The sequence below is a fragment of the Dendropsophus ebraccatus genome, chromosome 7 (genome assembly GCF_027789765.1).
Source record: "Dendropsophus ebraccatus isolate aDenEbr1 chromosome 7, aDenEbr1.pat, whole genome shotgun sequence".
Taxonomy (NCBI): domain Eukaryota; kingdom Metazoa; phylum Chordata; class Amphibia; order Anura; family Hylidae; genus Dendropsophus; species Dendropsophus ebraccatus.
The window spans coordinates 68,152,496-68,176,002 of record NC_091460.1 but is presented as its reverse complement, the minus strand read 5'-3'; the positions used below and the strand labels follow the sequence as shown (position 1 = coordinate 68,176,002).

The 23,507-nt window shown below is 40.7% G+C and overlaps 1 protein-coding gene across 4 annotated transcripts in view; it reads right to left on the bottom strand.

Moving 5' to 3' along the window:
* The window catches only part of FAT1 (FAT atypical cadherin 1), a 198,390-nt gene that overhangs the window by 43,766 nt on the left and 131,117 nt on the right, over positions 1 to 23,507 (bottom strand). For all 4 annotated transcript variants that reach the window (XM_069977704.1, XM_069977703.1, XM_069977705.1 and 1 more), the window contains 5 exons: positions 16,372 to 20,439; positions 15,446 to 15,642; positions 5,323 to 5,476; positions 2,066 to 2,299; positions 518 to 907 (listed from right to left, as the gene is read on the bottom strand). In XM_069977704.1, coding sequence (XP_069833805.1) covers positions 518 to 907; positions 2,066 to 2,299; positions 5,323 to 5,476; positions 15,446 to 15,642; positions 16,372 to 20,439 — 5,043 coding nt within the window. The remainder of the gene's footprint in view (positions 1 to 517; positions 908 to 2,065; positions 2,300 to 5,322; positions 5,477 to 15,445; positions 15,643 to 16,371; positions 20,440 to 23,507) is intronic.

Here is a 23,507-nt window from a genome sequence, read left to right as displayed (position 1 = left end):
ACAAGATCAATACTAATAATGAAGTTAAAAAAAGGGTAAGTATGGACATTGGATTTTTCCATATTTGAGACTTAAGAAATGTCCAACCATATGTGTATAAATAATTATAGGAAGAACCGAGAACAGAAAAGACAAAACTAATGCCTGTCAGAGAAACAGCATTTCACATTAAATGCCGTGGCACTCACTACTAAGGCTTCATAACACATTTTCTTCCGAAGGAGAAAGCATGGCATTTTAAAACACTTCTGTGATTACAGCCTTTATCACAGCTCATAAATTCAATGCCTGCAGTCTTTTTATGCCTTGTGATAACACACGCACAGATTTCTAACAAACTCATACAAGCAAGTGGTGAATAATTGAGGCAGAAGGATACAAAGACACTTGTGATGCGTTAAGACTGTGCAGCTCCAGCTGAGACTAACCATGGGTTACATAATGACCATGCAGGGACTATATGATTTGAGTACATGTTTCCAATGTCCAGATTGGGTATGTATAAAAATAAAGTTACCTGTTACTTGATTTATACTGAATTTTCCATGTTCATTGCCACTGATGATTTGATAGGAAATTTCTGCATTAGCTTCAATATCTCTGCTGGTTGCATACACCTGGAGAACTTCTGTGCCAACTTCCACATCTTCTGGTAGAGTTGCTGTATATTCTCGGTGTTCAAAGACAGGTGGATTGTCATTTATGTCCAGGACTGACACCACAACACTAGCAACAGAGGAGAGCTTTCTAGGTAAACCTTGGTCAGTCGCTCTAACAGTGAGGGTGTAAATTGCTTGAGTCTCCCGATCAAGAGGCTTTTCCAGGCTAATAATTCCTGATGTTTCATCGATGGAGAATTGACCGTCTGCTGAACTGATTAATGAATACTGCACCTTCTGATTAAGTCCTACAATAAAAAGTATGCAATGATACATAATAATATTATAGTGACTCCTCCATTTTTATGGTGCCCATTTAACATATACAACGTGAATTATTGAAGACCTTTTTCTTTTTCTAGGTGTTGAACTATTTAATGTATCATGTCCACTTTTTAATTAAGCTACAGAACAGAAATATGTCTACATCAACTACATGTTCATTTTGTTTACATTCATCATTATCATAAAAAAAAATCTAAAAATAAAGAACTTCCTAGAATTGTTGATTAGAACATCTCCCCTACAAAGTTATCCCCTACCCACAATTGTTGGACCCCCATGATCTTGAGAATTCCCCCCTGCTCAATTCCTTCTCTATAGGAGCCGCAGAAACAGCAGAGTACAGTGTTGGACTGTCTTCGGCAGCTTCAACAGAGAATGAATTTAGCAGCAGTGTCCCCCTGTGGACAGGACATAACATAATTAGGAAATACCCCTTAAGGGTGCCTTCACACCTACCGTATCGCAGCAGAAAATCCGCTGCGGATCCGCAGCAGATTTGACTAAATGAATGAACACAGCATTAAATACGCACTGTCAAATCCACTGCGGATCCGCAGCAGATTTGTAAGTGCGGTTTGATGCTGTGTTCATTCATTTAGTTAAATCTGCTGCCGATCCGCAGCGGATTTTCTGCTTCGATACGGTAGGTGTGAAGGCACCCTAAAGCTATGTTCACACACTGTTTTTTTATGAGAAGAACGACCTTTGTTGGCGATTAAAATGGCCATATTGAACTGTATTGAACAACGGCTTTTTTCGCTACAGCTGCACAAATTATTTGCAATTGTTATTGCACATAATGGGCACACAATGTATGGCGGTTCTATGGCATGACAAATGTGTTCCAGCTGCCACTTAATAACAAACTAAATAGGCAGATTTGGGGCAATCATTTATAGGTCTTATGCCTCCAGCAAATCTAGTTCACACCTGCCAGCAAGATGGTGGCTTACACCCAAAACTGATGGACTGGCTTTAATGTAAATGTTTGTGGGTATTCGTGCACTTGTTGTAGGGGTCAACACTGTGCCCCCTTATTTTAATGTTCTTTTATCATGAGACTTAACTCTTGTCTTAGCTCAGTTACTACTGAAGTAGTGCAAAGATGCATAACATCATACCTGCATCAGCATCAATTGCATGCACTCTGGTGACTGGGGTCTTTGGTTCGGTATTCTCAAACACGGTGACTGTGTAAGGATCAGCAGAGAACTCCGGAGCATTGTCATTTACGTCTTCTAATGTTAATTCCACATTGACTTCACAGAAATGGCCCCCTCCATCTGTTGCTTTTACCAAGAGATTGTAGACTTCCTGGATTTCTCGGTCAAGAAGTGATGAGGTCTTAAGTTCACCTAAAGGGGAAATTAAAAAAAATGTAAAAAAATTAAAATTAAATTCTTTCAAAACAAACCTGTTTGAAAATAAGCATTTTAGTGCTTTAGAGCATCATAGAACCTCTCCGTTTTAATCTCAGCAATGATACATATTATTGGGGAAAAGCTATTACGAGCCAAATACAGTGCATTGCCTTGAAAGTGTTTACTTTAGCTTTGTAAATCCACATAGCAGTGCCAAGTAAGTTATGCTAACCTCCATACATATGCATGTCTACACCGCAGCTAATCAATTTATTACAGCTGATGCAGACTTTCCTTAAATAATCATCTTATTAGCAGGTGCTTTGTGCCGAGCGCCTTCATTTTAACAAGTCAGAAAAGTCTGCCGAAAAAAATGATTCAGTGAAGTACTGGAGAACATTAAAAGTTTTAATGTGTCAAGATATTTCAATGCATACTGCTGGAGATGGAACTAAATACTATCGAGAATGCCAGCAGTGAATTATTCATTTTAACATTTTATTATTTTTCTTGTTCCTACACAACACTGACTACATACAAAGTATCTCCGCCAAGAAGGACTTATCATTTTTGTAGTTTGAAGAAAGGTCATTTGCCCTGAGCTGTCAGCTTCCAGTGGGTCCTGAACAAAGTTTTATTTCTTTCCATAGCTCCTTATCTGTTCAATAGGATTATTACTGTGTTGGGAAAACTCAAATCATTTTATGTTGGGGAATAAGGTAGGGAAATTACAGTTATAAGCTCTAGGAGAATATTGTTAAGCTTCTCGATGTCTACATTGCTAGAAAACAAAAAAACTGCACTGCAAAATGTTCTATACCCCGAGATGAGTTCAGTCAGTCTATTCAGATTCCTCGATCAAGAATGACTCAAGCTAAATATGGATGATCACTATTAAGCAAGAAGAAATTAAGTAAAAAAATCTGGCTAAGATCAGAGTGCATAAACAACTAACTTGGAAAAGAGCATGCCCACAAAACAAGATGAACTATCAGCAGGTTAGACAACTCTAACCCATTGATAGCCCCCTATCGCATAAGGTCGCTGAGGATGAAAGTATGTCTCTTACCTTCATCCTCTGCACTGTTCCCGTGCTGTTTGTAGTGAAATCCTGCATTCGGTAAGACATTTTAGAGCATTGGGGGTGGGGCTACCCACCCACCTACCGGCCCACTCCACTGATAATCATTAGGAGGGGTGGATCAGCCCTGCCCCTCATGCTCCAAGAAGCTGTACTGAACAACTAACAACTAAAAAAAAGCACAGCTACTTTCTTGCAGAAAAGGAAATGGAAATTTTGCGGCGGAACTCTCTTGCTGAATCCGGCCAGCCTCCATGTCATACTGGTAATCTATTGGGGGCTCACGTGCCTCCTCTCTCTGCGCAGAAGAATTGACATGTCCATTCTTCCACGCGGAGAGAGGAGATGCGAGCCTCTCATAGACTGCCAGTATAACATGGAGGCTGTCGGGATTCCGCGGCAGAGAATTCCGCCAGTTTTACTCTATGTGAACGGAGCCTTAAAGAAAGTAGCCATGTTTTTTAAATAAATGTCAATAAATGCTGCATACCACAGGCCACCCTCCTGCCACATGGAACAGCACTCCAACCCCTGCCTTCATGCGATAATGACAAATAATCCAGCAGTTGGATGCGTCTTCCATTCTGACCTTTATGTAATTGTGATTGAATGCAAGCTGGAAAGTAGCATAGCAATTCCTTCAAAATGGCCAATGGGTTTCAAGTGAGATATGGGCTCATAATCATTGCCATGATTGAGGCTATGTTCACACAACGTATCAGACCGGCCGTTCCGGGATGATCCGTCCGGCCGCAGAGCTCTAATGCGGGCGCGTCGGCGAGCGCCCGCATGAGAGCTTCCCATAGCGCACAGTGAAGCGAGCGGCCGAAGCCGCTCGCTTCACTGTGTGAACTGACAGGGCTTTCTGCAGACGGAATTCACTGAATTCCGGCCGCAGAAAACTGACATGTCAGTTATTTGCGGCGGCGTATGGGATCCCGGCCGGAGCACATACGATGTGTGTATGCTCCGGCCGGATCCCATTGAAAGTAAGGCATTGTTCCACCGCAGTAAAAGTACGGCCATCGGCAACAACGGCCGTAGTTTTACGTAGTGTGAACATAGCCTAAGAGTGCATAATATACTTGAAACTCGTGGTGATTTTGAAGGGGATTGATATGCTATTTTTACTGCTTTCTTTTAATCACAATTATTAAAGGTCAAAAGGGAAGTCAAAAACTTCTGTCACCCAGCAACCCAGAAGAATCCACATCTCTTTTTTTACCATTTCAGTAGATCACAGTAAAAAAAAATCCATGTTAAGTCCTTCCCTAGGTCTATACAGTGCACACTGAGGCAAGCCATACGAATTAAAGGGAACCTGTCACCCCCCGTTTTAGGGCAGATGCCAGACGACCCCCCCGATGCAGGCCCATATACTTAACACTTCCACAAAGTCCAGCTCCTGGAGCTGGTCCCGCCGCCGAGAGCACCGAGAGTATCAGCAGAGCACCGTCCGATATTCATAAGGAGGTAAAAGCTGAATGGAGGGGCAGGTAAGATGCTTCTAACCTACCTATTATTTCCCTCTCTAACCATTTCTAATTCTATAAATATAAAAAGGCTATAACTGTGAAGACTTCTCATGAGTGCCTGAAACATGACATGAAATGGTTAAATTGTCTCAAGAAGCAGTAATCATTTAATAAAAAAAGATATTGGCAAGCTATATTCCTTAAAGGAGCCCATGTCTTTGAGGGTCAGTAAACACTGTGTTCCTGCCTTCGTGGCATTCTATCATTTTTTTTTTTAGATGTTTTACAGAAGTCTATTTAGTTCCGCAATTAATACAATTCATGCAATTAAGTAACTATTCCTGCTGCAGGAAATTATGACTCGCCTCTCCTTGAAAAGAATTAGCAGTAATGATGTCTGTAAGACATAATTAAAAGGTCACGGCTAAGAGCCAAGAATTTATTACATTTCTGGAACTCACCTGTAAATGGATTGAGGTGAAATTTCTCGGAGCCGGGTCCGTGCAATGTGTAAATGATCTCAGCATTAGAACGAATGTCTGTGTCGATAGCTGAAACTTGAAGAATTAGTTTTCCAGAAAGGGCGTCTTCAGATATGGTCTCAGAATAGGTATCCTGAAAAATAATGGCAATGGCATGTTTGAAATTGTCATTATTAATATTAATCTCCATCCATGTGAGGTTTAATGGGTCTATAGAATCAAAAAAGTAATATTCACCTCACTGTGCTGGCTGTGGCTGCTGGAGAGGAAGATGGCAGAGGGATGCTCAGTGTCCCTCCAGCGCCCTGTGTCCCTCAGTGTCCCCCTGCCATCATCCTCTCCAGCAGCCACAGCCCGCACAGCTCTGGGAGTCGGGTCGTGACATCACCATTTTATCCAGGAAGTGAAGCCTTGATGCAGTAGTAAGTGCAGGGAAAAAAAACACTTTATGTGCATTTCCCCTTATAAGTGTATATTGGTAATTTGTATAACTTTTGGCGGGTAATACAATAGTTTAATAAAACTATTGTATTGCCAGACTTCTCCTTTAATGTCATAGTGTGGAAACAGTCATTCCTAAATAGCATTGAGGAAACCGATGTCAATCCTCAATGGTCATGTTTTGACTTTCAAGCTAGTTTTCACACACGTGTACCACACAGTGATCTACCAATAGATTCCTATTATAGAAAATAATAATATATGATGAAGTTGCTCCTTCAGATGAAGCATAACCTCTATTTAGACAGAAATGTGAGAGGATGAAGAAAGACAATGCTCTGAAATGATAAAAAAAATTGAGAGGCTTTATGGAAACATTTCTTAAGTCTGAAGCCTCCTTTCAAGTCAACCACTTGGTACTTGACTGCAGATCTGGCAGGCTCTTTGGGGTGCTTAAGAGTTTTTAAGTGACAACCCAGTGTTGACGGTCCTGTCCTGTATCCATGATAGGTGTGTGGGTGTGTGTGGGTTTGCAGGGGGCAGAATTAAAGTGTACCTGTCGTTAGAACTTTCCAAACCTAAATCAACAGTAGATGTGAAATAGAGCAAGTTTGCAATTTACATTAATTTTTTTACAGTTATCATGGAAAACATGGCACATTTACAGCACAGAGTCTAAACACAGGAAATCCTGTGTTTCACAGGTCATCTGAGTGCTTACAGAAAAGGCATTCATTTTATTGATGCATTGAGCCTTGACTTTCTGTACTGGCCAGATTTTATGGGGGAGATTTATGAAAGGGTGTAAATATACACCTGGTGTAAACTGCCCACAGCAACCAATCACAACTTCTCTTTTATTCTACCAGAGCTGAAAGCTGAGCTATGATTGGTTGCTGTGGGGATTTAACACCAGGTGTATATTTAAACCCTTTCATAAATCTCCCCCTTTGTGTTTAGCCTTATGTGGTTTTCAACCAGCACAAGACTAAAAAGCTGCCTTTGGGAGACTGGACCAGGATACAAGTAAGTATAGATTTGTTTTACAGCATGATTGAAAAAAAAGGAAATGGAAAACCTGCTTTATTTCACATATACTGTTGATTTAGACTTTCAGGGTACGTTCACATTTACCGGATCCGCAGCGTATTTTCCGCAGCAGATCCGCAGCAGATTTAATTTAAATAACTGAACACAGAATCAAATCTGAACCATCAAATCTGCTGGGGATCTGCTGCAGATCTGCTGTGGATCCTGTAGGTGTGAACGCACCCTTAATGTATAACGGCAGTGACACTGTTTGTTTAGAGACTTCTGTATAAGGATATGCTTTGTATTGTTTTCTGCACTATATATATACACTATTTTATGCAATCATAATAGGTATACTGATATATAACTCCCTGACATACTGACATACTCATAGCACATCCTTGTGGCTTATGTGATTATAGCCCAATAGAATTGACATACGTTGAACCTATACTACAAAAGCAATGCAAATGCAACCTAGGGCTACCTCAAACACATTGAGGGCTAATAGTTTATTTTTTTATTCTACTCTAATTTTCCATCATCAATATCATTCTACATAAGTGCATCTTTATATGCTGTTCTCACATTTTAGAAACATTTGCATTCATCAGTTATTTTTGTTTATTTCCTTGGAAATATATAACTTTCAGTGAAATGCATGCTGTGAAATCTTCTTAGCAAATGGCTTCCGCCAGAAAAAACAGACCTTAATGTACCTGTCCTCGCACTGAATTTAAATGAGGTAGTTGCTTCATGTGTATGCCCGGCAGCAGTGGCGGCAAAAGTGCAAAGCTATTTTTTGCATATATATATATATATATATATATATATATATATATATATATATAGCAAATAACAAAATACTGTAAAAGTAGCAGACATTTAGTAATATCTCCAGCAACACAATTATTAATCAGGTTAATATGTAGTTGGGCAAAGATGCCAGAGACAAGGACCGTTGGACAGTTTAGGCACACAGGGACAGTTTATGTATATGTAATATACATATAGTGATTGGGGGGGGGGGGGTACTTCTATATTACAGGAGTACAAATGTTGATGTACTGATGTACTGATGCTCTGTACAAGAACTCAGAAGAGGCTCCTGATTTTATTATAGACAGAACTTGCTTTATCTATGTTAGCTGCTTGCATGCCTTGTGGAAGCAAATACAAGTTTTTATAGAGGAAGTTACGGAAATTAAAATAGTCTTATTTATATGCCTAAATCAATAATTGGTTCTATCCAATTTACTTTTTTTTTTTTATTGAGTCCTGACACTTTAAAAATAAAAAAGCAAGGTTACTTACCTGGCCTGATCTCCCACCACAGCCATTGTGATACCATCAGATCTCCATTACTCCTGCTTCCTCTGATGTGTCAACCCTTAAAAGATGCCTGGTGACAGCAGTGGCTTGTTTAAATCAGTGACCGACTGAGTATTTTCTGCAGGTTTGACAAGTCAGAGGAAGCAGGAAGCAGCATAGACCAGCAAGGGCCTGACCCTGGTAGAATGGCAACAGTGGGAGATTAGCATAGGCTGTTATACTTTCGTTTCACTTTTACAGGTGGGCACAGGTATATATTCCTTTAAAGAGACTCTGTACCCACAATCTGCCCCCCTCCCTCCCCCCCCCCCAAAAAAAAAACCGCTTGTACCTTCGGATAGCTGCTTTTAATCCAAGATCTGTCCTAGGGTCCGTTCAGTAGGTGATGTAGTTATTGTCCTAAAAAAACAAATTTTAAACGTGCAACCCTGTGTCAAATTCGTGTGACCAAGAGCGTCTGTTCCCTAGGCCTGCACCGCCCCTACGTCCTTCCTCCTCGCCCTCTTCACCATTAGGAATGCCCTAGGCAGGATTTCTCCTATTCATTACTTGTATAAACAGTGCACAAGTGCCTTAACTAGTCAGCATATGTGCACAGCTTAGACAAGTGATGAATAGTAAAAATCCATCTAGGCGCGGTCCTAATGATGAGGAGAGCAGGGAGAAAGAAAGCAGAGGCGTTGCAGGCCCAGGGCACGGGGTTCTCTAGGTCACGCCAATTTGACACAAGGCTGCAAGTTTAAAAGTTGATCTTTAGGACAATAACTACATTACCTGCCGAACGGACCCCAGGACAGATTTTGGATTAAAAGCAGCTGACAGTTAATGCGGTTTGGGAAGGGGGGTTGGCGCGATTGTGGGTACAGAGTCGCTTTAAACTGATTATACTTAGAAAGACTGAGCATATTGTTTAACCTAGTTGGTGTACTTAATATGGAATTTAAAGAGTCACTGTCGTATTTTTTTTTTTTGCAGAAATCAATAGTCCAGGCGATTTTAAGAAACTTTGTAATTGGGTTTATTAGCCAAATCTGCCATTATCTGTATGTAAAAAGCCTTTTCCCAGGTCCCCCCCTCCTTCCTCTTTTTCATCCACTCTGAAAAATCTGAAAATTGTGACTTGTTGCAGGAGACGTCCCCTGTCTGTTCTAGGGAGAGGGGAGGGGGGAGGAGGAAGGAGGGAGTTAGCCGGCAGCAGAAAGCAGATAACAGAGGATTACAGGCACGGAGCTGGGTGACAGCTGTAATCCGAGCTCAGACAGGTCACTGGTGATGGTCAGAACAGATAACGGGTGAGGGATTTGTAGATTAACTCTTTGTTGTCCTGTTTTGGTCTTTTCTTTAGCTCTCTCCATAGGAGAACAATGAAGACAGGGGGGAGAGCTTCAAACTGCTTTTTCATGATAAAAATGCATTTTTCGGATAATAAACCCAATTACAAAGTTTCTTAAAATCGCATGGACTATTGATTTCTGCAAAAAAAAATTTCACGACAGTGACACTTTAACCCCTTAGGGACCAAGCCTGTTTGGGCCTTAATGACCAGGCTCATTTTTCAAAATCTGACCTGTCTCACTTTATGCGCTTATAGCTCAGTGATGCTTTAACGTATGCTAGCGATTCTGAGATTGTTTTTTCGTAACATATGGTACTTTATGTTAGTGGCAAAATTTGGTCACTGTCTGGTGTGTTTTTTGTGAAAAACATCAAAATATAATGAAAAATTTGAAAATTTTGCACTTTACGAACTTTGAAATTCTTTGCTTCTAAAAAAAAAAGGCACATGACAAAAATTAGTTAGTAAGTCACATTATCAATATGTCCTCTTTATTCTGGCTTCATTTCGTAAACATATTTCACTTTTTTAGGGTGTTACATGGCTTAGAAATGTATCAGCAAATTATCAAATTTTCATGAAATTTCCAAAACTGATTTTTTTAGGGACCAGTTCTTTTTTTAAGTTGATTTAGGAGGCTTGTATACTGGAAACCCCCATAAGTGACCCCATTTTGGAAACTAGACACCTTAAAGAATTAATCTAGGGGTATAATGAGCATTTTAACCCTACAGGGGCTGGAGGAAAGTATTCACAATCAGGCCGGAAAAAAATGGAAAATAGAAATTTTCCAATAATATATTTGTTAAGATTAAAGTATCTCATTTTCATAATAAACATGAGAGAAAATGCACCCCAAATTATGTAATGCAGGTTCTCCTGAGTAGAACGGTACCCCATATGTGGGCGTAAACCACTGTATGGGCACACAGCAGGCCTCAGAAGGAAGGGAGCACCTATTAGCATTTCCAGTTCAGATTTTGCTGAAGAAATTTCTGAGCGCCAGGTGCGTTTGCAGAGCCCCTGTAGTGTCAGCAGAATAGAACCCCCCCAAAAGTCACCCCATTTTGGAAAGTACACCCATCAAAGAATACATCTTGGGGTGTAGTGACCATTTTGACCCCACAGGTATTAGAGGAAAGTATTCAAAAGAAGACAGTAAAAATGAAAAAATAGAATTTTTCCAATAATATGTTTGTTTAGTTTGAAATTTCTCAATTTCACGAGGAACAGGGGAGAAAACTCACCCCAATATATGTAAGGCAGGTACTCCTGAGTAGAACGATACCCCATATGTGGGCATAAACCACTGTGTGGGCACACAGCGGGGCTCAGAAGGGAAGGAGCGCCAATTAGCATTTCCAGTTCAGATTTTGCTGAAGAAATTTCTGAGCGCCAGGTGCGTTTGCAGAGCCCCTGTAGTGTCAGCAGAATAGAACCCCCCCAAAAGTCACCCCATTTTGGAAAGTACACCCATCAAAGAATACATCTTGGGGTGTAGTGACCATTTTGACCCCACAGGTATTAGAGGAAAGTATTCAAAAGAAGACAGTAAAAATGAAAAAATAGAATTTTTCCAATAATATGTTTGTTTAGTTTGAAATTTCTCAATTTCACGAGGAACAGGGGAGAAAACTCACCCCAATATATGTAAGGCAGGTACTCCTGAGTAGAACGATACCCCATATGTGGGCATAAACCACTGTGTGGGCACACAGCGGGGCTCAGAAGGGAAGGAGCGCCAATTAGCATTTCCAGTTCAGATTTTGCTGAAGAAATTTCTGAGCGCCAGGTGCGTTTGCAGAGCCCCTGTAGTGTCAGCAGAATAGAACCCCCCCAAAAGTCACCCCATTTTGGAAAGTACACCCATCAAAGAATACATCTTGGGGTGTGGTGACCATTTTGACCCCACAGGTATTAGAGGAAAGTATTCAAAAGAAGACAGTAAAAATGAAAAAATAGAATTTTTCCAATAATATGTTTGTTTAGTTTGAAATTTCTCAATTTAACGAGGAACAGGGGAGAAATCTCACCCCAATATATGTAAGGCAGGTACTCCTGAGTAGAACGATACCCCATATGTGGGCATAAACCACTGTGTGGGCACACAGCGGGGCTCAGAAGGGAAGGAGCGCCAATTAGCATTTCCAGTTCAGATTTTGCTGAAGAAATTTCTGAGCGCCAGGTGCGTTTGCAGAGCCCCTGTAGTGTCAGCAGAATAGAACCCCCCCAAAAGTCACCCCATTTTGGAAAGTACACCCATCAAAGAATACATCTTGGGGTGTGGTGACCATTTTGACCCCACAGGTATTAGAGGAAAGTATTCAAAAGAAGACAGTAAAAATGAAAAAATAGAATTTTTCCAATAATATGTTTGTTTAGTTTGAAATTTCTCAATTTAACGAGGAACAGGGGAGAAATCTCACCCCAATATATGTAAGGCAGGTACTCCTGAGTAGAACGATACCCCATATGTGGGCATAAACCACTGTGTGGGCACACAGCGGGGCTCAGAAGGGAAGGAGCGCCAATTAGCATTTCCAGTTCAGATTTTGCTGAAGAAATTTCTGAGCGCCAGGTGCGTTTGCAGAGCCCCTGTAGTGTCAGCAGAATAGAACCCCCCCAAAAGTCACCCCATTTTGGAAAGTACACCCATCAAAGAATACATCTTGGGGTGTGGTGACCATTTTGACCCCACAGGTATTAGAGGAAAGTATTCAAAAGAAGACAGTAAAAATGAAAAAATAGAATTTTTCCAATAATATGTTTGTTAAGTTTGAAATTTCTCAATTTAACGAGGAACAGGGGAGAAAACTCACCCCAATATATGTAAGGCAGGTACTCCTGAGTAGAACGATACCCCATATGTGGGCATAAACCACTGTGTGGGCACACAGCAGGGTTCAGTAGGGAGGGAGCGCCAAGCATTTTCAGTGCATGATTTTCCTGAAGAAGTTTCTGAGCGCCAGGTGCGTTTGCAGTGCCCCTGTAATGTCTACAGAATAGAACCCTCCCCCCCAAAATCACCCCATTTTGGAAAGTACACCCCTCAAGGAATTTATCTTGGGGTGTGGTGACCATTTTGACCCCACAGGTATTGGAGGAAAGTATTCAAAACTAGACCGTAAAAATCAAAAAAATTGAATTTTTTCAATAACATGTTTGTTTAGTTTGAAATTTCTCAATTTCACTAGGAACAAGGGAGAAAAAGCACCCCAAAACTTGTAACGGAGGTTCTCCTGAGTACAATGGTACCCTATATGTGGGCATAAACCACTGTATGGGCACACAGCAGGGCTCAGAAGAGAAGGAGTGTCATTTTAGTTACAGGCAATATGTGGGTGTTTACTGGTTATCTGGGGTGGTAATAGACAATCTCAGGGTGTTTACTGGCTATCTGAGGTGGCAGCAGGCAATCTGGTGGGGTTATGGGCAATCTGGGGTGGTTACGAGCAGTCTGTGCCAATCTGGGGTGGTTACGGTCAATCTGGGGTGGTTACTGTCAATCTGGGGTGGTTACGGTCAATCTGGGGTGGTCACAGGCAATCTGGGGTGGTCACGGGCAATCTGGGGTGGTTACTGGCTGTATGGGGTGGTTATGGGCAATCTTGGGGTGTTTACTGGCTATCTAGGGGTGGTTACTGGCTATCTGGGGAGGTGACTGGCAATCTGGTGGTGTTCACTGACTATCTGGGGATGCAACTGGCAATCTGGGGTGGTGACGGAAAATCTGGGGTGGTGACGGGAAATCTGGGGTGGTTGCGAGCAATCTGTGGTGGTTACAGGCAATTTGGGGTAGTTACAGGCAGTCTGTGGCAATCTGGGGTGGTTACGGGCTGTCTGGAATGGTTATGGGCTATGGGGGGGGATACGGGCAATCTGGGGAGATTACGGGCAATCTGTGGAGATTACGGGCATTCTGGGGTGGTGACAGGCAATCTGGGGTGGTTATGGGCTGTCTGGGATGGTTATGGGCTGTCTGGGATGGTTATGGGCTGTCTGGGATGGTTATGGGCTGTCTGGGGTGGATACGGGCAATCTGGGGTGGATACGGACAATCTGGGGAGGTTACAGACAATCTGGGGAGGTTACAGGCAATCTGGGGTGGTTACGGGCAATCTGGGGTGGTTACGGGTAATCTGGGGTGGTGATGGGTAATCTGGGGTGGTTACAGGTAATCTGGGGTGGTTACAAGTAATCCAGGGTGGTTACGGGTAATCCAGGGCACTTGACTTTGGTGACAGGCGTAAAAAAGTGTCGGCACCATTTGGAACAAGCGATCAGTGGTATATAGTATATACCGCTGATCACTTGTACTAGGACCACACCGGGTGGTCACCGATCATTGCCCCATGCTCTCCGCCACCTCCTGTGGTGGAAAGAATGAAGCTTGGATCATTTTTAGGAATCCATCACTGTGAACAGAGTCTGTTCACAGTGATGACGGCGGCCATCTTGGATCAGATGGCCGCCCAGGGAGGGGAGGGTCAGTGGCCAGGTCACTAGGGTTAATTCTGGGGATGGGGGGGGGGGGACATGTTTTCATCTCCTCTCACTGTGGATTCACGGTGAGAAGAGATGAAAGCGTTCAGCTGCGCTGGCAATGCCCGTTACCGGTAGCCGCCTTTATACTGATAATAACGGCGATCACCGGTGAGGGTACTGGCCGGGACTGACCCCACACTCTCCCCCAACCCCTCAGCTACCTCCGATAGCTGAGAGGAGGAGGCTGCGGGCATTACCGGCGCCGCTGCACTATTCTGCACCATCGCCATAAAGAGCTGATGGCAGAAGAATAGAGCCCATTAGTGATCGCCGTAAAAATCCGTATCGGCGGTCACTAATAACATAACACATGTATTCTCTGGGTCGCTACGGTTACAGCGATACCACATTTGTATAGTTTTTTTTAACTATTACCGCTTTGGCGCAATAGAAACTATCTTCCTAGCCAAAACCCACAAAAACTGTCCCTGCATTGCAAGATCCATAGCGTTCTCATCTTTTGCGCGACAGAGCTGGTTTTGGGCTTATTTTTTGCGGGAAGATCTGTAGTTTCTATTGATACCAAGTTTTATATGTATATCACTTTTTGATCTCTTTTATGACGTATTTTCTAAACTGGATTGATAAAATACAGCTATTCTAGTACTGTTTTTTTTATTTTTTTTTTACAGCGTGTGTCGTGCAATATAATTATTGATATAGTTTTATAGATTGGGTTGTTACGGACGTAACGATACCAAATATGTATAGGATTTGTGTTTTTGATCACTTTTATGTAATGTTTTATAGTGTATGGGGAATGTAATGCATCTTTATTATTGGGGGGGCTGGGGGGGGCTGTGTTGTGTTTGGTGCACACTTTTTTTTACTTTTTTTTACTTTTACACTAGTGTACATTACTGTACACTAGTGTAAAATACTTTGATCACTGATACAATACATTGCAGTACCTGATGTACTGCAGTGTATTGTATCATGCCTCATGCTGACAGGCAATAGCCGCGGCCACCCCTGTCAGCATCAGGCATCTCCATGGTGACCCCGGGGACCTTCATTAGGACCCCGGAATCACCATGGAGACATCGGGACCCCGGACGGCGCCGCGGGACATCGCGATCATGTAAGTGAACCACGGCGCCGTCCGGGATCCACCGGGACCCGTTAGATGCCGCTGTCATGGTTTGACAGCGGCATTTAACGGGTTAAACTGCCCGGAGCGGAGAATCCTCCGCTCCGGGCAGTTACAGGAGGGTGTCAGCGGTCACACTGACCGCTGATCACCCGTCCTGCAGCCGCCGCCGGGCGGTAATTTATTCCGATGCGCCCGCCGTTAAAAGGCGTACGCATCGGAATAAAGCCCATTAGTGGCCGCCGTGAAAAGGCAGCATGGCGGTCACTAAGGGGTTAAAGCTATCAAACCATTTCTTAAAAAAGGGGTATATAATAAAAATGTACCTTTTCACAAACTGGACTATTGTCATTGGCATCGAGGACCTTTACTTCCACCACTGCTCTGCTAGCAAATATTCCATCAGTGGCCGTTATGTTTAATAGATAATTGTCCTTTACTTCTCTGTCAAGTGGTGTTTGAACATACACCTTCCATTCCTGCTGTAAGTTTTCAATAGCAAATTGGCCAAGTGGATCCCCTCCTGGAACAGGAAACATGCATCACTTGTTCTGTAAATTACTAACATGAACAATTCAGACCAACAACAACATTCTTGGGTACAGCAATGGGGGAGAGAACATAGCTGGAATTCCTGCTATCTCATTCGGTTATCAGACAAGTTCCTTCAATGGTGTTCTTTGTGAATGCCTTTAGTAATTACACTTCACAAGGATATAAATATTGAGGTCTAAAAACTAAAGATTTGGGAATAAATATGCATGACTAATCGCTAGCCCATGACAAATCCCCACCATAGACATTATGTAGTGTTACATTGATTAACATTTTAACAGCGAATGATGCGGTTCTGGTGGTAAAGCTAATGAAAATATCACTAATTATCATATGCTGAAAACAGATAAGAGCAAGAAACGTGAGAAATGATGATCTGCAGTGCAGACTGGGAGACAAAGACAAAGCTGCACAAAGCTCAGGGGTTGCAAGGGGAGGGGGACGAACAAAGCTTTTCACCATTAAGAATGAGACAGCAGATACAATGTACAGCTTGTATTCCAAGCAACTTTGTTATGCACTGATGATAATTAGCTAAATAGCATAACCTTATTTTTCAAGGACAGAACAAATATTTGCAAGCGAATAAAGGAACAAAATCTAATAGAATATATACTACAGCAAAAATAAGTAGCGATAAAACATGCAGAATTTCTACCATTAAGAGAGATAAAAGTTAAACGTATTATGACCTTACCTGTAATATACATTGTGACTTCTTTATGTATATCCTCAGAGTCATCATCTGTTGTACTCAGTATGGCAATTACTCCACCTGGAGGGTCATCCTCACTGACTGTGCCTTTGTATATTTCTGCACTGAAGCGTGGCGGATTATCATTCACGTCCATCACAGTAACTTCAATTATTGTAGATGATGACAGCACTTTATCACCGTGATCATAGGCAACCACCATAATGTTGTATTTGTTCCTTTTTTCATGGTCAAGCTCACCAAGAGTAGTAACCCAGCCTGTTTCCAAGTCTATTGAGAAAAGATCTTTAATTTCTTGTGGATCCTGTGTAGGTGCCAGCATATAGGAAACATGTCCATTAAGTCCAGAATCTGAATCAATGGCTTTAACCTGGATGACCTTAGCTCCCCCAGGAAGGTTTTCGACAATGAAAGCCTCATAAGGATTTGCCTCAAAAACAGGTTTATTGTCATTAGCATCTTTAACCTGGATGCTAACATCCACGGAAGACATTACTTCATGTTCGCCATGGATATTTTGAGCCAACACTGAAAATTGGTACCATTTTGTGACTTCATGATCCAGTCCTTTTTCAAGTTTTAGTCGTCCATTTTGTTTATCGACCACAAAAATGTCATTGACGTTACTCTCAGGTGTGTTTCCCTTTACAAGGTGATATATTATGGGCTGGCTACTTTCTGCCCTGATGAAATCAAGCTCTGTCCCAATTGAAGTATCTTCAGAAATACTTAAAGTGTAAAACGGCTCTGAAAACTTAGGTAACTGCACTTCAGGTGGAAGAATTCTAACAGTAACGGGGACCATGCTTTCTCTGTGTGGTGATCCTCCATCAAATGCTTTAACAAAAAAGGAGAAGACTTCATCTTCTAACCCAATCAAGCTTTCTTTGGTGGTTATAATACCAGAATATTGGTTGATTTCAAAATTTTCTTCAACACTTTCAGATTGGGCTTCAAGGGTATAGGATATATCAGCATTTGCCCCTTCATCAGTATCAGAAGCCAGAATCCTAACAACTGAAGTCCCTCGGGATACATCTGATGGAATACTTAATTTATACTCAGTAGAACGAAACTTTGGATCATTATCATTGTAGTCGGTTAGAATGATATTGACAACACAGAATCCGACTTTTCCACCACCATCCTTAGCCATTATACTTATGGGAATGACTTTGCTAGCTGGGATCTCTCTATCTAGCTTCTCAGCTGTGAACAACTGCCCTTTCTCATTAATGTAAAAGCTATCCTTTGCAAATTCATTAAGAATATGGTAAGTGACCTGTCCATAAATCCCTGTGTCCTTATCTACAGCGTTAAGCTCAGTCACAAGGGTTTGCACGGGTGAATTTTCAGAAAGCTCCACTTCATACTGATTTTGCGCAAATGTAGGGGTATGCAAGTTAGAACTCATTACAGCAATGTGTACCTGAGCAGAACTCCTAAAAACACCATCAGAAATTGAAACATTGAGGATATAGAATGGTTTCATTATTTCTTTCTTTAGGTGAGACACAGTAATTATACCAGTTTTAGAGTCAATGCTAAAATTCATATCTTCATTTCCAGAGAGTATCGAATATTCCAACTTTTCTGCATCTGTACTATCAGGATCTGTAGCTTTTACACTTGTTACAAAGCTTCCTTGTATTGAATGTTCACTTATTTTGGCTTGATGTAATTGTTGGGTGAATACTGGAGGATTATCATTAAGATCAGTTACAAAAACACGTACGATGGCATCACTGCTTAGAGTAGGGACTCCACTGTCGACTGCTCGTACTAGGAAGCTATATTCATGTGAATATTCATAATCTAATGGTTTCGCAATAATGATGAGTCCACTGTTGCTATCAATATGGAAAAACTGGGAACTGTTTCCAAGGTTACTTACAACGTGATATGAAATTGCTTTATTTTGCCCAGAATCTGCATCCGTGGCCTTTACTTGTACAACAGATGTTCCAATTACTGATGCCTCAGACAAGGTGGCAACATACGTTTTCTGCTGAAACACAGGTGAATTATCATTGACATCTTCCAAGATGATATCGACGAAAACTTCTGCATGTGCTCCAGTGACGGAGTCTGTTGCTCGAACTCGGAGTTTGTATGCTGGATGTGACTCAAAATCAAGGGGAGCTATAACATTAATTACACCTGTGTTGAAGTTAATATTAAACTGACTGAATGGATCACCATCTGTGATGCTGTATATTACTCGAAGGCCTTCTGGGCTGTTGGCTTGCACATGCACAACAGGACTGTGGAGCTGAGCATTTTCAGCAATCACTGCACTGTAGAAAGGCTTCTCAAAAACTGGCATTGCTTTATTCATCACTGTAATTGGGACAACAACCTCGGCAGAATATGATGGGCTGCCTCCATCTCTTGCTACTATGGTTATTAAATATTCTTTATTAAATGTATCAGGGTCAAACTGCTTTTTTAATGAGATTGCACCAGATGGTCCAATTTGGAAATTTAGCGAATGCTCTTTTAGATAGTAATGAATTTCCCCATTTTTATTAATGTCTTTATCAACTGCAGTAGCATAGCGAATTACATCCCCCACTTCAGCATCTACAGAAACCATGGCATAATAAGGAAGGTTGATGAACACAGGGCTGTTGTCATTTATGTCTTCAACAGTTACTTTCACCAAAATGTGTGAAATTCTAGACGGTTTGTGTTCATCTGTCACTTCTACAACTATCTCATATAAATCCTGTTGCTCCCGATCAAAAGGTATTCCTGTGGTTGAAAGGACACCAGATGTGTGGCCAATTTTAAACCGGATGTCTGGGTTAAGAATACGAAAAAACAAAGGCTCATTGAGACGATTTCCAATTGCACTTATAACAGTTAGGGTTTTTATCTTGGTGACATTTTCTTGTACTACCGCAGAATAGGAGCGTTGAGTGAATTTCAGTGAACTTTCTTTGCTTTCCTTCACATTGATTTTAACATATGCAAGGCTGGAGAAGCGGCCGTCAGAAGCTCTAATGGTGAGTTCGTACCGGCTCCTTAATGGACTTGTGCTTTGGACAGTTATGACTCCTGTTAAATGGTCAATTGCAAATTTATCTCCAATGTTACCTTCAACTATTGAATACATGATTTCCGAAAAAGGTCTAGAATCATCATCTGTTGCATTCACTGTAATGACTCTTACTCCTTTATATGTTGGTATTAGAATGGAGGCTTCATAGACCTCTTGAGAAAACACAGGAGCACAATCATTGATGTCTATAACATATATAGTTACATTGGCCGCATGTTCTGCAAATAACCTGGGATAGCCCATATCATGTACTTGCACGGTGAAGTGGAATATATTTGTTTGTTCATAATCTAAACTGACCAAAGATCGTATTGCGCCAGTGCTGGAGTCAATGGCGAAATACTTGTGGACCGATGGTTCAACAATCTGATAGACAAGTAGAGCATTGGACCCTCTGTCGGCATCAGTAGCCCTAATTACCAGGGGGACGTTTTCATCGGTTAAGATTACACTGTTGGCTGGTGCAGATTCGCTGATGAGTCCTTGATAGTCTGTTTGCACAAAAATAGGGAAATTGTCATTTTCATCCCGAATGTGAACAACAAGAGTGGCATTTGTTGACAGGCCAGCCATGTTTGTTGCTTGAACAGTGAGAGTATAAGATGCAACAGTTTCAAAGTCAAGATGCTTCTGGGTTACGACCACTGCAGAATTTGGATTAATCTCAAAGGCATTCATTACCTTTCCACTTTTTATTTCATATGTAACAGAGGACTGGCTGTAAGTAGACAACATTGCAACAAAACTTCCAATTTGCGCTGATTCACTTATCTCTGCTGAATATTCTTTCTTCATAAATTTTGGGGCTGCATTATCGGACACGGTGACAAGAATATGCACAGATGTTATCTGGCTCATTGTAGGAGTTCCATGATCTGAAGCTTTGATTACTAACTCATATTGACCATGGTTGTGTCGATCAAGCTCTTTTGCTGTCTTAATAATTCCTAAAACTGGATCAATGGAAAAAGCATTTGCTGTGTTCCCTGGAAAGTAAAAGCAAAGAACAAGAAATATCAATTTATAATGAACTATAAAACATGAGCTGCTTCAGCAAAAAGAGCACAAAAATCATGTACATTAAGAATCTAAAAAAAAACAAACATGAATATGCAATGCTACCCTAGATACAAATATAAAAAACCCGGTCCTTTTGTTCTTTTGTTTTTGAAATAAGGGTCGCAAGCAAGGCAGACAATGGTGAGCAGTTACGCATCGTTTCTTGCAATGTTTCTAATAAGGAGCATGATACTAGTTAGCGGGTATATGCTTCCTAACCAGGATTAATTGGAGGTTACTTTCCTTAGGAGTTCACTAGAAGGGAGAAAAAGCAATAGCTATCACCTACAGAAGATATTGAGGTTTCTCACTAGTAGCTGATTATTAAATATATTGAAAAGAAAAAAAATTGCATTAAAAACCTAGTAGTAAATTTTAAAGCTCAAAAACAAAACAAAACAAATATTGGCTTTTGTACATGTTATCCTCATAAACCAATGGATTTCACCAGGACTTCAGTCTATTGCTTTCCTGCATAGCCAATATGAGTGCAGCAACTGTCAGAGACACTCACATACAGTAGTTGTGCCAACACCTCCAGAATAGTTAGACATCCCTGCATTGGGGGACATCAGTAGACAATGACTTAACCTCTTGATATATATATATATATTATTAATTAATGTATGTAATTAATATATTTATTAATATTATTATTAATTATGGGCCACAGTATGATGGTCTAAATAGAGGAATGGTCAAAAGTTTTAAAGGGGTATTTCTAGTTAAAAGTATGTCCTACAAGACATACGTCCCACAAGACTGGCAGAGATGTCTGAGTACCATACAGAAATATAGTTGATATTTAAGATACATAGGAAATGGGGAAAATATCCTGAGTATTTGCACCTTTTAAGAATTTCCATGCCACCTTTCCAATAGAGTCACACATTACTCTTTCGGCAAGGCATGTAGGCAGCTATTGTACTACGAGTAACACATCATTCTAGCAAGTTTTTATGTGTAATTTCCATTGGTCATTAGCACTAACTAGATCATAATAAATGTAGCTGGAAACTTTGAAAAGAAAGAAAAGTAGTTCTTGAATAGAGAGGACCAATGTATGGCTATGTCCACACGTTTTTTCAACTCTGTTTAAAATGACGTCTGTCATTTCGAGTCTGAAATAACGGACATCATTTAGCTGTCTGGTCTCCCCTTGACAGGTGTTGGTACATTATTTTACTTTGGGTTTACTAATTGGCCCTTGGGTGTGTCTTAATTGAAAAGTCCATTGAATTTAATAGTAAAAACGGAGAAAGAACGGTGACAAACAAAAAACTGTGTGTGAACAACTAATAAAAAATGTCTGCAGTTTGCAAAAGACATGCGAAAATAATGGTCATGATAATTTTTTTTACGTCTGGTAAAAACGTCTGTTATTTAATGCATTGTGTGCATTGGACGTCTATCTTCCCATTGACTTCAATGCATTGCCATTTCAGTCAGTTAAATTGCGACAAAAACTGACGATTTTTAAATAGCGAAATCGGACGCCTTTTCTCTATTTTTGACGTGTGAACATAGCCTATGTGTGTAGGAGTCGGCCAAGCAGCATCATTACTGTCTACAGTGTTGATAAAATATTATCAATTACATTAGTCATTTCTATAATTTAGGGATTGTTAGAGCTCATTTTAATGTATTCTGTTATAACTTGCATAATGCTAATGTTAAGAAAACGTCTATTATGAAGATATAGCACTGATGGACCATACAATCCACATCTTTAAGTAAAGGTTTAAATGGTTGAACAAAGTCCTTAAAACCTTGATTATGCCATTCAGTAGTCCTTAGAAAAGCAAATGTGATTCTAAGTTAAGTTACAAAGTATGATTTTGAAGAAAGGTCTGTGATGCATTAATATGAGGTCACTTGCTGTAAAAATCTTCTTAATGGTGCGTTCACACCTACAGGATCTGCAGCAGATTTGATGCTGTGTTCAGTTATTTAACTGAAATCTGCTGCAGAAAATCAGCTGCAGATCCTGTAGGTGTGAACGCACCCTAAAATAGATTTTGTCTAATCTAACACACACACACACACACACACATTTACATATACATATATATATATATATATATATATATATATATATATATATATATATATATATATATATATAATTGTAAAGGGGAAATGATATTTTCTAAAAGGGACCAATTACCATAATATGATTTGCTCCATTCAAGCAGAGGGAATTACATCAGGGAGTTGGGAAATGATAATATCGGTGCAGACTCTTGTGCTGTGAACACTGTGCCAGTCTTAGAATAGAACATTACAAAGTCTATGAAATATCACAAGCATCTGAGGAATCCTTATGCTGCTAACTGGGAAGACTGTCAGTCACAATTTATTCCTCCAGAATTTTGATGGGAAAAATGTGACATTTAAACCCATTTTGCTGATATGTATCACCCGATTCTTCATCACAATATTTATTATGCGCACAGTCATACGTAGGCAACTCACACATCGTTTGTGCTAATTATTAGTTTAACATTTTAGAGATATGGCATCCGATTACAATATTAGGAACGTGAATAAAAATATAACTGGAGATAAAGATTTATATGGAATTTTATTTTTTTCCAGGACTTTCTTAAAGGGAAACTTTTAGCAGGTTATAAGCATTTAAACTGCTGAAGTATCGCTATAGTGAACAAGGGACTGAGGATAAAGGTAAGCTTCTTACCCTCATCCTTAGCGTCTCTTCCGCCTACTTTGTAGTTTAATCCATATGCTAATGAGGCAGTTTGGTGCACTGATGGCAAAACTACCACCCTACCAGTGCACTGATCTGTCTCGACTGCCCCTTTTAATGAATGGGGGTGGCATTCTGCAATGACGACACTCCAGCGTTCATTACTTACACTAACAACTGTGTAATGTTTTATTTCCCCTGATGAGGCACTATAGGAAAACTAAGCATTTGCAGCAGACTTTTTCCAAAACCCCGGGATAACCAGTTCAATCAGCTTGCTATTAGGTG